At 45.2% G+C, this 15,257-nt stretch overlaps 1 protein-coding gene across 1 annotated transcript; it reads right to left on the minus strand.

The window, feature by feature from the left end:
• Positions 1-8,557: 8,557 nt before the first annotated feature.
• Positions 8,558-11,611, minus strand: LOC135376039 (acireductone dioxygenase-like). The gene is made up of 3 exons (XM_064608646.1): positions 11,437-11,611; positions 11,153-11,335; positions 8,558-8,733 (listed from the first exon to the last, which is right to left on the minus strand). The coding sequence occupies exons 1-3, from the start codon at positions 11,599-11,601 to the stop codon at positions 8,671-8,673; spliced, it is 411 nt and encodes a 136-aa protein (XP_064464716.1). The 5' UTR covers positions 11,602-11,611; the 3' UTR covers positions 8,558-8,670.
• Between the last annotated feature and the right edge of the window lie 3,646 nt (positions 11,612-15,257).

The following is a 15,257-nucleotide window of genomic DNA, read 5'->3' on the forward strand; positions in this document are numbered from 1 at the left end:
GTGTTCATAACAATGACAGTACACTCTAAGGAAAAAAAAAGAGTAAAATAAGGAGTAATTTCGTCTTCTAGTTCCCTAGATTGCAATTACTCCCCATTTTAGCTCCCTAACCCCGACATTTACTCCTCAAGACTGCAAATGGACCATTTCCATATTCGCGTCGCCTCTGGCGGCGGAATGTGGAACGTCCTGTCTTTCCCCCCAATAATGGTGACGCGCTTTTCGAGCTGGCACGTTACGTGGGAAAGTAGCAACAGAAGATTGGAAGAAGAATGCGGAAAGAGCGAAAGCGCATTGTACTCGTTACCAGACCTCAGACATCCGCATAACCTTGAAACCGATTATCTCCCAACAGTGAACATGACAGTTTCCCGCAGGTGGTTCCATAGCGATGTTTTCCGCTCAAAGATGGCGGACTCAAGGGCCGGGCATGCGCATACGCGTTGTCGGAAATGGTCCATTGTCACTCAACTTCGCAAATGGTCTTCTGAATGCAACACTCTACGTAAATCTGTGCTATTGGTCAATTTGTTGGCGTAAGGCTGCATAACTCAGGAAACTTAGCAATTTTCCACCCACAGAGAGTAAGAAACAGTTAGCGCTTCTTTTTTTCGCAAAGTGTACCCTATGTATGTCGCACGATTTTGTATCGCTCGACATATCACGGTCGATACTCGACGGTTTAATCCAAAGTATTTTTCACGCATGCACGCGATTTATGTACGTGGGACCCCCGTGGAACAGAGCGTGAAATGCAGTCTCCGCTCTGTGACATTCATTTACTCCCTTAAGGGACCATTTTTTGTGGCAGTGCCTTTAGTTCCCAAAAGGAGTAAAATTACACATATTTTTCCTTGAGTGTACAAAGCACGCAAGCGGCAATGCACGGAAGAAATCGTAGCCATTTCGCAACACTACGTGTTTGATACGCATGTTTCTGGAGGCCCTTTCGCATACTTTCTCTCTTTTATTTATTTATTTATTTTTTGCTACCAACCATGCCTGCAAAGCATTTGACCAACGTCATTGGTGCAATAATCAAGACTGTATGATATAACTGGTGTTATTTGGTTGACGAGGGGACTAGATAACAGGTGCTCCAGTGGAGACTTACTGCAAGGACAATGCAGATGGAGTACCTCACTGCAAACCCGATTTTCCCTTTCTTATGCTGTTCGATCGGTGTCTGCATTTTCGTTTTCTTTTTTCTGTTTTTTTTTCTTTTTTTTTTACAGGGACGGCATTTATGATAACCCACATTGCCGGAGCGATTACAGTTCCTTAACACATGCTGTCGTCGTTGTTGGATACGGGACAGAGAACGGCACGGACTACTGGCTGATAAAGAACAGGTACGGTAACGAAGAGATGGGCATTGTCTCCACGCAAGAGATTTCCTGGGAGATCCTCAGATAATAGCAGTTCGATACGCAATATGAGGTAGGATAAGAGAGAACTGATGTTCTGAGGCTGGGAACGACATAGAAAGGACAAACACATACAAAGCCTCAAATTGCCTAAGAAATGAACAATGAAAGATGAAAGCCACTGAAAAGGTCAGCCAGGTGTAGGACCCAGAACATCAGTTCTGTCATGTTCAACAGTTGCCGCTTGCGTCGATCCCGTCGTATGTATGTGTGTATGAGTGAGCAAAAATGTAAGAGTGAAAGAAGGACGAGTGGGAGAGAGAGTGGCTGGTTTGTCCCTTCAGATGACGCACCCTTGGAAGTCGCTGAGAAGGCGTGTTAGCTTAGCTCAAGTGGTAGAGCCCTGGACCGGTAATCCAGGAGATGTGGGTTCGAGTCCTACAGCTGGCTGACTTTTTCAGTGACTTTCATCTCTCATCATGCAGTAGGATATTCTGAATGTCGGCCGTTGACAGGAGTAGAACGTCACGGAAATGAATCAGTGGAAGAGAAAGGGCGTGCGGATTTCGAAGAAGGCGCATAACTTTGACATTGTTGAACGTACAGGGTAGTGTCAAGCGCGGTGCAGGCCTGTCCGGTTCAGGATGACAACAAATACTGGTGAACACTGCATGCGACCGCTAGCAACGTCCATCTTTAAATTCGCGATTTCCTTCAATACAGCGCCCTCTCCGTACGATAACATTGGTAGGTCTATTCTGGGACCCCTAGTACGCGCAGGATGTTCTTTTTAGCCTTTAGAGATTTTTTAAATGAAAAGCTATGACATCAACATAGATGTCGTTTGTGCATTTTAGTTCTACCGCCCTGTGCGCATTTTCTCGAAGAACGTGCGCAACTATAGCATGAATAGTTATCTAAAATTAATTAATTACTAGGGCCCGGAAATTTAGGCAGTTTTTGCGATAAAATTCGGCAGTCATGTAGGCGCTCATGAACAACAAATTAGGCAATAAAATGCTAAAATAAACACGTTAATCTGGTACGCTCTTTGACTTTGTTGGTGTTCCAGAATAATCCATCCAGGAAGACTTACGCCTTTAAAGGCGATGGTACTGCACAACAAGCGTATGAAGGCGGGGTAGTTTGTAACCCACAACCTTTGACTTCAGGTATAGGAGCGCTCAGGTAGCCTATAGAACCACGCTATACGAATATATATACGAATACTTGTAGTTTATTGTCCTTGAATACCTTGAGAGACCAAGAAGTCCCAAATCTTTCGATGTACCAAGCTACAAAAAAGGCAAAAAAGAAACAAGACTAAAGACAAAAGGCGCAAAAAAGCAGATACGAGCAAACTGCAGCCCGCAGCATAAGCCAGACTTGCCGTACTTGGAAATAAAACAATCCGAAAAGGCTGCCAAGACATCTAAAAATGTGAAAGAAATGGTAAATTGTAATTGCGTCCATAAAAAGGCAAGCAACCATGAAAATGTCGCATTTAAGCGTTTATAGACAAATGCCTGAAATTCATGGCCTTATTAATTACCTTTTAATTGGGGGATTTCGTGCCAAAGCAGATTGAAAGGCTGTCCTAGTTACAAGCCATTTCACGTTCAAAATATCTTGAAAGACTCACTTGCGTTACAATATCCATCGCCCAATTTCATATGCAAATGAGCCGAAAGCGCAACCGCGGCGACCGGAAACGCAGGGAGTAAGTCGCTCATTTACCGTCACAGGGGTCACGTGATTTGGAGCGATGGAGATGATTGGAGTAGCTGTCGCTTGCCGGTCCAGAGGCTGACGCGTTCCTGAAACGCGCTTTTTACGGTTCTGGCTCATTTGCATGCCGAAATTCAGCGATGGATATTTCATGGCACGTCCTCTTTGCTTGATTTTTCAAAGATACAGTGAATTTAAACGAGGATTATCTCACGTTCTGTTATCTCGCTTTTGCCGGAAACGCCCTAATTAAAGCGCTAGCGATTTTGAGTTAATTATTACATTTCTAGTTATGCTATGCCGCTATGACGCCTATGCTGCTCTCAACTTTTTTTGTTACAAAAAATATGTAAAGGCTAAAAAAATCTTGTATATTGCTGGACAAAGACGCGGTCCAAATTCAAATTCATATTGGATCTGTTTCAGCTGGAGCGAGTACTGGGGGCAGAAGGGCTTCGGAAAGATGGCCCGAAACCGTGGTAACCAGTGTGGCATCGCAACTGCTGCTGTCTATCCCATCATCTGAAGTGAACCAGCCGCGTGGAACTGTTTTGCTGCAGAAATAGTGTCTCATTTTGTGATGCATATTATGATATGCTCGTGTGCCCTAATTTCTACGACCGCGTCAGAATATATAATGCCCTCTCGGCGCTGTTGCAGTTATGAATGTAGATTGGATTTGACCGAATAAAATGTTCGTGATTACATGTCTGGTGCCTTCAGCATCGATTGCTGTTCGGATTTATGAAGCAGCTCTTTATGTACCCTGCGGGACATGTGTTGACTTTTTGCCCGTGAGCGCGAAATCGACACTTCCGTCGGCACGATACCTCGTTAGAGGTGGGGTACGGTAACCTTAACAGTAGCGGAAAAAGGAACGCTATATACGGGGTGCGTCTCGTAACACTGACCAGAAGTTTTATAAAAAAAAAAACTATGAGGGCGGCATAGATACTGTTTTTGCAGTTGAGTTCTAATGCCCTGCGGACATCCCCTCGAAGAAAGTGTTCAACTACGAAATGACTAATTACCTAAAAATTCATTGATTACCTTTTTAATTAGGGGATTTCGTGCAAAAGCGAGATAGCACATTGAGGGACTATCCCAGTCGCCAGCCATTTTACGTTTAACAAATCCGAAAACTCGCAAGTGCGTTGAAATATTCATCCCCGAATTTTGATATGCGAATGAACCGAAACCGAAACTGTGCGACCAGGAACGCGGGGAGTACAGCGCTCATTTCACGTGAGAGTGCCACGTGATTTGGAGCGGCGAAGGTAATCGGAGTAAGTACCGCGCAGCTGGCCAGATAAACCGTCGGCACAGGGGTGGCATCCAATGTATTGCTCCGTAGACGAAAGCGTGCTGGGCGAACGCAATGCATCCTGGACAGGTCCTGGTCGCACGTCACAGCAAACGTCAAGGCACACGTGACCTTAAAGATGGCGGCGCCCGTGATCGGTGGCCAAACCGGTTGTAAACAATGCGGTTGTTGTTTCTGGACGACGTTTTGGATGTTTTTCGATCAGGGTAATGATTTTTATCCGATAATCTCGCAATAAAACGCGCAGTTTTACACTTAAAGCCTCGTATTGTTTTCAACTTCCAAAGATGTGATGACGACCGCGCGTTAAGACTTACCGAGCCGATGCAATGTACTTAAGCTAAGCTGAAACGGGCTACCATGTTGCGGAGGAAGCAACGCATAGTTTACGCTGGCAAAATACGTTCATCTCTTGGTGTTATGACGGCGAAAACATGTCGGTAAGCGGCAAAATGACATGTAAACAAAATCACATGACCTCAAAATGACGTTTTCTATGACGTGCAACCAGGACAAGATGACAGTTTTGCCAAAAGCACCCGCTTGAGGGTAGTTACAACAATGGCAGGTTTGTGTCACCCCTGTGACCGTCGGTGTGGGTGATGCGCTTCACATGCGCGCTGTTTCGATTTCGGCTCATTTCCATAATACTATTCGGGGATGGATATTTTAGCCTCCGTGCGTGTTTCAGGATTTTTGAAACTGGAATGGTGTTCGACGAGGATAGCCTCTCGATGTGCTATCTCGCTTTTGCGCGAAATTTCTTAATTAAAAATTCAAATAATGAACTTTAGATAACTGGTCATCTTGTAGATACATACTCTCTTCCAGAAGATGTCCGCATGGCCGCACAACTCAACTGCAAAAACAACATAGCTTTTCAATCAAATATTCTGGTCAGTCTTGCGTGACGCACCCTGTATAATACCGAAGTTCGAGCTGGTAACGGTAGCGCCCTCCGTAACTATCAGAGCGAGCAACGGAGCAGCAATGATCGGGTGGCACTGAATTCGATTAATGACTATCGTTAATGTTATACGACAACACTGGTCACCGTTTTCTTGCCTGAGGTCTCTGTTCCCTGTAATCCATTCCCAAAATTCGAGGCCACATCATGCGGAGCGTGGTGGGAGCGACCATGACGTATCCCTTGCTCAGCCATCCCAGTATGCGTCTAAGTTCTTATGTGCGAAATGGGTCAACCCAACAACCCTACATGGCTCTCCATGCCGTGCCCACGATTTTAAATTTCATCGAGTTCGTTTTCCGGTTTCCCCGTCCATTATCGTTCAAGCGCCATCTCAATCGATCCATGTGCCATCTGGAATAATCAAAGCGTCATTCAGTCTAATCCGGGCGCCATCTGAAAAAAAAAAAATCTAGGTGCTATTCATTGTAATCCGAGTGTCATCTGAATTAATACATGGCGTTTTTGAGCACTATAACCGATTATTCACACGAGGGACAACCCAGCAGAATATTCTACAGGCATGTAGTGGGAGCAAAAGTAAAAAGATGCCGATGGAACTTAAGTTCTCCGCATAGATCGAGAAGTTACTCGTCAAAAAGAACTCGTTACGAGTTTAGTGAGCGCGCCACAAGTGAGTGTCATTATTCACTAACATTCCCTAACACCTTTATTGGAGACATAGAAATAATCAAATCATTATTTCTATTCACAGGCGATGGGAATTGTTGAGGTGCCATAGGTCGTACTTCTGTCAATATTACAGGTTTCCCCACCATGACCCCATACTTTTGAGACAGTGGTTTCAAAGTGTATCTGAGCAGTCTTTTCACCCTTCTCAGACTCAAATGATATGCTCCAAACACTTCGAGCCCTGATGCTTTTACTTTAGCCACAACAAGAAATGGCTGAAGCCAGGTGCTATGCCCACTATTTTTTCCTGGAAACAGGACAGCAGCACGGTAGTATATCAATTTCATTTTGTGATGCAGAGAGTTCAATACACGCTTTCGGGGTATTGGCCGCGTTTGCAACTGGTCGGGGGCCCATGATGCTCATTCTACACTTGTCCGTGAAATATGCAGGAATGACACTCGAACAAGATGTGGTACATTGCAATTTATTTCATATGCAAAAAGTGGTATGGCCTTTGAATAACAGGTCAGCCTGTTATGAAAGCTTGACAGCCTGATATGCCTGTCAAGAAAATAATTACATTTGTTTTCTTACTTACTTACATAATTACATTTTGTCAACTCTGGCGAGTAGGCAGTAATAATCAAGATTCTTATTATAGTACAAGTAAGTAACAGTTCCAGAGAAGTACTAATGCCAGAGATATGCAATAGCTATGACTGAGGTGTAACTAACGTGCAAGTTCAAAATCAATACCTCAATTTCAAGCAACAGTGAATGCGCTTTCAGTCAAGCGCCACATTAGCTGAAACTTATGGTCAACTCAAACACACCATGGTGCACAGGGATATTCACTCTGTTGTAGAGTGCAGTCCTCTAGTCGAATTACTGCTTTGCTCCAACAAGAAGTGCTGGATACTGGCTGTTGCAATTACTAAACGTTTACTGTATTACAGTGAATAAGCAAATACTGAAAACTGTTTAGTTGTACTGTGGTACAAAGTTTTACTATCAATGCTTGGCTCCACACAGTCTTTGAAAACACAGTCTCAACATGCATATACTTGCGGTGAAATTCCCTCAAGTCAAAATGAATTGAGCAGAAGTCTGTTTTGGTTAATCACATTGTCATGAACAATGTAGCATAACTCTACCATAAAGTCCACTACATACATCAAGAACGTCTATTGGATCACTACAGATCTGAGCCCGAACATATCATCTCACTGGTGCAAGTGATCATGAAGCGGTTCCTGTTGTTGTGGCTGCACGAGCTATCCCGCAAGATAAGAGAGAAATTCCAGAAGGCCTACATCATGAGCAAGCTGACAAAACAAGTGCTCTTCATGAACCAGTGAGGCGGAGGTCACGACAAGACCAATAAACGAGTTCAACCAGTCATGTTCGTTACATGTGCAAATTCTCCTTTAATATTTAGGCGCCAAGCGTCCTACGTTTACTCAAAATTTATGCTACAACTATGACAGCACCTATCACCTTTAAGGCCTCCCATTTTCCTGTGTCTGTGTGTCTGCTTAGTGAAGAACGCCGAGCTCAATGGAGGTCACATATCAACTCAGATCACCGTTCATGCATTTTTCTATATGACAGAGTAGCTTACAATATCAAACTTCTTGCACAGACCAAGTTATATCGGTAACACACACTGAAAATTTGAGTATTGACGTTCCATCCCCGTAAGAAATTACGCAGCGTACACGTTTACAGCCATTATTTGTCATGCTAGCACAACCTGCGGCTGAAACATATATACGAGACCTGACATGAAAGTCTTGCACGACGTTGCAGCGTACAATATTTGGAGAGGCACATTCGGGAGGAAGAAAAACGAATACGTACTTGCACCAGCTGCCATTTCTGTTTTTGTTTTTTGTGGATTGGCGTGGTTATCTGGCGCTCATGCACTTCCGGTCGGCATCGGCTACTACAATATGGCGAAGCCCGCGCTTTGCCGTTGAGGAGGAAAGTCCCTCCGTTCAACTCCTTTGCTCTCTCCCATTTTCCTCCTCAGGCCTTTGCTTCTAGTCTCTCCTTCTGATTTCTATGACATCACCAGTGGTGTCGTCTGCTGCCGGTGGTGTAGTCAGCTATGCGAGTCATACCGTTTTGTGCTCTTCTATCCCCATGGAATACCCTGCACCTCTGTCAGAAGATATTCGGTAGCAGACGACAGCACCAGTGATGTCTACAATGTGGGCGCCCATGCGGCGTAGAAGTGTAACATTCCAAATTGCTCACGCGGCGCTTATACCTGCTAGAGCTGCAGCGATCACGTCACGAGTCACGTGCCTGGGAACCGCGTTATGTGACGACGCCATCTGTTTCTCCGATACAGTCTTTTCACAAGTCGATGATTTTTTTTCCCCGCAGGGAAAGAGGGGCGACCATAGTGCCCCTCCAACTTCGTCGGTGTCCTCACTGACAGATAATGACGTTGTAGTATAGTAACGGTGTCACCATGACACCTAAGTACCGCATAAATATGTTTTTCGCCAGCGAGTGAGTTCTCCAGTCTATCGCAATGGCATGACGTTTAATGACCCAATTTGATGTACATTCATTTTCTATACTCCACCTATGTAAAAGGAACAAATATCTGTGTTTCGCATTCTTGCTGCGGACAATGCTCAGCGAAAATCTGCAACCCAGCTGGATTCGTCCGTAAATAATCTGCGCACTGTGATTTCTTCCTGAAAACAAAAAGCGCAAAGCGGCCACAATTAAAGGTTTTCTGCTGCGACAGATTCAGAGACGGCAACAGAGAAGAAGTCACACAATATGCCGAGTTGTTTCCCATCCATTTAAGGTATCCCTCACATAACGTGTCATATAATTGATTAATCTACTTGTCCGAAAATTCTGAGGTCGACGATATTTAACTTCGGACAATTTCGGCCAACTTCGATCGATTTAATTGATTCTCTGTTGATGAGATCATGAAGAGATCTTAATACCTCTGTAAGCATATGCAATGCGTCTCTGGATGGTAAAACATTCACCATGCAAACTATGAACCGAGCATTCGTTAGAATAACGGACATAAAAAAACAAAAGTCAAACAAAACAACAAATCAACAAAAAATTTTTATTATTTTTTTTTTGCGCGTGAGCTGCGCCCGCACTCGTATTCGATACGTATTTCTGGTGAAAATCCTCCTTGACAGCAGTTCTCCACCGACAACTCAGACTTTCGGAGATTTTCTCCCCGACAGAGAATGAAAGGTTTCGGCTAATTTGCATATCCAAATGCAGGGATGGATATTTTTTTTATATGTGTGGTATATATATATATGTATATATCTATATATGGATATATGTTGTGTATATATATACAGTGAACCCTCGTTAATATGACTCGCGATAATCTGACATACGCGCTTTACGACCATACTCCTGGGGAACATTGCAGTGAAACCTCTGCAAATCCCCCCGTTAATATGACAATTCCGCGTTATGACCAAAATTTTCGGAAACGACCATGGTCATAATAACGAGGGTTCACTGTATATATATGGATGCGTGTTTCAGCATCTTGAAACGTGAAACGGCTTCCTACTATAGGGTAGTCTCTCAATCTGCCGCATCGCTTTCAACCGTTAAAACTTAATTAATGAATTTTAGGTAATGAGACATCATGTAGTTGCACACTTTCATCAAAAGGATGTCCGCCTGGACGTGGAACTCAACTGCAAAGACGACATGTACGCTGCTCTCCTTCTTATAAAATTTACGTAAAGGCTAAAGAACCCCGGTGTTTCCCCACCTCTCCAGCAGCAATGAGGTACAGTATCGCCCTTTTTTGGCGATGAGACTCCCCATTCATCTATTATCTTCAAACTAAAGCTGTGGTTGTTGCACCCGGTATGCCTGCATGGATTCTCAACTCTACAGCAAGGAGGGTAATAGACGGTTAGAAACTCCGTGCGGACGACACACCGAACCTCGATCGACTGCGACATCTCTACAAGCAACTAAACTAGTGAGGCGGCCACGGGAGGGGTCACGCGCCTATAAGAACGAATAGAAATTGTCGAGGTACTCTCTCCTCTAGCGTGAGAGGTCGAAGCCGAAGTTTGTTTCAGTGCTCCAGTTTCACCCACCCACGGCGTGCAAAAGATGGTCGTCTTTCTTCAACATCCGGGTAGGTAGTACAATATGTGCAACAGTGCTAGGAACCAGATATATCAGAGTGTCAAGAGCGCGTTAAAATTCCTGGAAAAGTGAAAGGCAACATAGAAGAGCAGCACAGATACACCCCTTAGTGCCAGTGCCTCTAGAGCTATTAGGTTCGTAGAATGTTATCTGGGAGCGAAATTTCCCACGTACTGACGCCCCATAGAACACTCATATTCGCTATCTAGAAACCAACATGGCGAAGAGAGGCATCCAAACAAGTGAGCCGCCATGATCTACACGATACGCCTAACATTGTTCCGAGCGGTACGTTCTTCAATCTCCCTGTGGAGTTCTCTTATATCGCACAAGAAGGTTTTGCCGGTGCAGTACAAGTTCCCTGCGGGATAACAAACAATAAACAAAGTACACATGATGATAATGGTCGAGACGAACACACTTCACTCACCGAGCACAGAAGCAAAGGGGGAAAAAAAGAGAAAGGAGTGTGGTGGGAATATGTTTCTTAACAAAAAAAAAAAAGAAAGGAAAGGTCAGCCAGACGGAGGTCGGCTTGCTATTCCCAAAAAAATGTAAAATGGGGAAGAAAAGGAAAGAAAAGGAGAAGAACGATGAGAAAAAAGGAAGAAAGAAATGGAAAGAAGAAAAGAAAAGGGGAAGACAAAGAAGAGAAGAAAATAAAACGAAAAGACAAAGAAGAAAAGAAAAGCAAAGGAAGGACACACAACTAAAACTGAAAGGCCACACACACGGTCACACAATCACAAGGCGTTGACAAGGTTCGAAGCTTGCAAAGGGAGTGGATTGCATTAGATGCCGAGTCGGAGTGGCGTACGCGCATTGAATACCGTAAGCTCATGGCGGCTCCTAGAAACCCTTTGCTTTTCCACATTCTAGCCTCTCCCAGCTTCTGGTCTAGATGCACTCCACGTAACTTATATGTGACATGCGCAGTGCAGTTTCATTGCTTTATACCTCAAGGCTAGCAGGCGTGAAGCGATGGTAAATCCCGGCCGGTAGGATGAGGAGATCTCCCTGTGCCAGGCGCACTCTGAGCCAGCGGTCGTGTGGGTCTCTCACGTCAAAGAATCCAGTTCCTCGTTCGAAGAGGCGCACCTCCTCATCCGGGTGTTTGTGCTCCCGGCCAATTTGGTGAAGCTAGAAGAATTTCACGCCAAACTTTAATAACCTCAACCGACTATTGGAGTGCTCAACTTCTTTTACTGGGTTCAGTAACGGGGAGAAGAAATTGATCTTACCGTAGATTGGTGGTCTTCCCTCTTCGGAGATATGTACAAGCGATCCTCCGCAGATATGTGTTTGGTCTTACGAATGTAGTCTAGTGCTGCCTTCTCTTCCGCCTCGGATGACGCCTGGACATCGGAGAGGGAAAAAATAAAGATAAATAATTGGCTCACCGTCATCTTTTCTGGGCAGCACAGAAACAAGCAGTTGCAGATACACTGAAAATCATATAATAAAATTATCTGTCCACTGGACCCCTCAGAGGCTTATTCGCGAGGACTGGGATGCAAATTATTTACTGTTCCCGTCCACTGCTTCCGTACTGTTCCCGTAACAGTGTACCACATACTCGATCACCGTCGACAGGCCGCCGATGACTATAATGGAACGTCAGAAATTAAGTTCGTCTAAATTCGACCACAGTGACAGTACTCTCTTTGCTAGACGTTATCGCGCCTTCAGTTGCCGGATAGTGCCATCAAGGTGGAATCTACCTCGACAACTGTTACGGGAATAATACGCTCGGAAATGGTTCCTCTTTAGCAAAATTCTCCAATGGTGGCTCTGCTGCTTCGTTACTTAAAAAAAAAGAGAGAAACAACAAACTTACGCACCCGTGAAAGTTATTATAAAATTGTACAAGGCGGGTGCGGAAAAAGTATGCACACATTTGCACAGGTAACGACACACCTGATTAACGGACGAACTTCCGGTGGCGCAAAACCTCGCATTTATGCGATCCAAGCCAACAAAAATATAGTGGTAACCAAACGCCGCGTAACAAAATAATCGCCTTGCGCTCCGTCCACTTCGACGGACTATGTTCCGACGTCAACGAGGCGATCTCCGGAGAACTGCGCGCGGGTACCACTAGGTAGAGTAACGGTGCCGAAACGGAGTTAACAGAAATGATCATCAATGTAACACTTCCCATAGTGATGTGACATTCCATGTGACTCTCATATTATGTGACACTCCATTTTGGTTTCCGCACCGGTGGCACCCCTACTGGTATTTGGATGCAGCGGTGAGGAGACCGCCATGGCCATGCTCCATTGGAAAAGCACAGAGGTAAGTTCCTCTGGCCGTGTTTTTTTTTGTTGTCGTTTACCCAGAGTTTGGTTACGACGACTTCTTTTTTTTTATCCCATAAATCCAGCTGAAGTTCGCCCGGTAAGCCAACCATGCGCTACGCGCGTGTATGTCGGTGCACTTTTGTTTGTACACACGGATGCATTTAGTCGTGTGTCAACTGTTCCCTCTACCGTCTGCCCCACAGTAACAATTCTAAGCCACTATACGCAAGGTCAAATGATAAATGATATTTAAGCAAGTTATACCGCGTTCAGCGCAACACTCTGGCGATCGTGGCGGTTCAATTGTCTTTTATCTGAACGAGAAACTAGGCGTTGCAGTTTGGGCAGATAACCACCGCCAACAATCGCTGCCCTCGCGATGCAAGAAACAAAAAAAAAATAAGAAGAAGAAGGCGCATCCGCCCTTATGATGCGCGGCGTCACCATGTAGACCGTTAGAACTACATGCCTCGTTCATTAGGCACCGGTGACATCAGCCTCAGTAGCTTCCGAGCACGTAGAACATCTCTTCTATACAACAACTGCTGATTACGTTTTATGAAATGTTGTATTAGTCCTCAATTGCTCAACCACCCTTGTCTGTGTCGCACAACCTCGTGAGATAGGCAAGAGTGTGACAGCTCATGCTTATGTCATCGTAAGCGCAAAGGCGAATTTCTTCTACACTAGATTCGTTCTTCTTGTTGAACTACAAAACTAGGTGGTTCTCTAGGTGGTCCTGGACTCGCTCACACACTCGCTCAGACTTCTCGGCAGCTCTGCAGTGACAGCCCTAAATCTTAAATTTCGGCCGTCATCATTCCTTAATCTGTTATCACACCATCTCATCTCATCCTGGCTACAGTAGTGACGCAGCCCACATACGTAAGGCCAGCGACGGCAAACCGGTTTTTCGTCACCACCACCAGCACCAGGAGGTTCTCTTGGACGAAATTTCGCGCGTACTACACACTGGGTGTTCTACAGTTAGGGATCACAGATACCTACAGGTAGTTCTAGAGTTAGGGATAGAGAAAATCACGGGAGTTCCAAGAGGGGGGACAAGGGCAGACCATGACATCGCTTTGGAGCTTCAACATCACCGGCGTGGGGATTGCTCGCTCTTTACTCGCAGGTTGCCATGGTCAGATGTCGTCATAATAATCTGAATCTTAACCAGTGGGTCCTCTGGGTAATAAAGGTTTCGCTTGGCGTCTTCTGTTATCCATTGTCGAGTCGGTTGGACGCTTTGCCTCACCTTGGAAGCTCTTCGCCCTCCGCTAGAAAAAAAAAAATCCATGGAACGCCCATGGTTAAAATTAGTTAGCGAAGCCAGCTGTCGGGACTAACTTCGAACGGTATTGATACGCGAACACTAAAGACGATGAAACGGCATCAGGGAATACGGCTTCGTAGTGACGCGGATCGTGCATTACATCACTTCCGTGGATCATTTTTGTTCCACAGTTTTCACCATACTGGAAAGAAAAACCTAGAGGAGAATGCTGGTGAAGTATTCCTCGACGGTTTACAGTTGTGGGCGTCTGTTGTACAGGAACAGCAGCGGTGACGTTCTTATGACCTCTTAACGACCCCACCCCGACCGTGCCATCAAAATCAAAAACCGCTTTGAAAACACCGGTGCCGGAGCATTATTCTTTTTTTTGTGTGTGTGTGTGTGTGTGTGTGGATATCGGCGCACTTTATAATTTGTTGATGGAACACCTCCGAATGTTCAGCATTTCGATTGTTTAGTTGCCGCGCCGAAACAGAGTGCTGGGTGCAATGGCGTTTAGGATAAATGTGGCAGCCTAGATTGTCAACATATATCCGGATGTAAGGCGTCCTTGGAGCTTCCTGCCAAAACACGGACAACCGTTATCGCTGCCCTTGGACAACCCACGGCCTAGATGTCTTTAGTGGGGCACGTTATCAGTGCACAACAACGTTTGCGCTACAGTGACCCAATGCACGAGGGTGATAAACTTGTAAACATTTAACCAGAGGCAAGACCACGCGCACGTCATTTTACTCGTTACGTGATGTCCATGCTAAAATGCTGCGTGCGTTCCGATTAAAGGCCAGTTCCCACATATAGGGCTTTGCTACATGGTGCTAGAAAATTGCGCCATATTTTCCTCCTCGCATTGCTGCGAATGGCTAACAAAAACACTTGTCGAAGTAGAGCCTCGGTCAACTTTTCTAATGCTATTTTGAGCGGTGCGTCTGCGTTGACCGATCGTGAGCTCCTTTAGACGCGACGTCACGGAAGCTGGGGTTTGTTTTTCTTCCGATCATTCGAAACAGCGAGGCGAGAAGGCGACGACGACGACGACAACCACGTGGAAATAGCCACGTGAAAATGCCCTATTTGGTATCGCGACCTCAACATTGAAAGTGACACCGGCCGTGTGGTGCTGCAAATACCCGAAGCGGGCAGTAAACAATCACGCTAATACCGGTGCATCATATCTCAACGAGACATACCGTGACCCGAGCAGGATAGCGCTATGTGCTCGGTTGTATGTGAGAACGGCAAGCGGAAAAACAGCGCCGGATTTTGAGGGCTATTTTCTAGCGCTATGAAGCGAAGCGCTCCATGGGGCAATTGGCCTTAAGTCCGACGGTCGCTGTACAGCATCTGATGCCAGCAAAAGTAAAATTGAATTCAACTGAATTGTAGTTTTTATGGGGCACACGGACAACGGTAGACACTAGAAACGTAGAATGATCGGGGAACTGTCATTATATGGTTCCTC

Source organism: Ornithodoros turicata, unplaced genomic scaffold (assembly GCF_037126465.1).
Source record: "Ornithodoros turicata isolate Travis unplaced genomic scaffold, ASM3712646v1 ctg00000980.1, whole genome shotgun sequence".
NCBI classification, from domain to species: Eukaryota; Metazoa; Arthropoda; class Arachnida; order Ixodida; family Argasidae; genus Ornithodoros; species Ornithodoros turicata.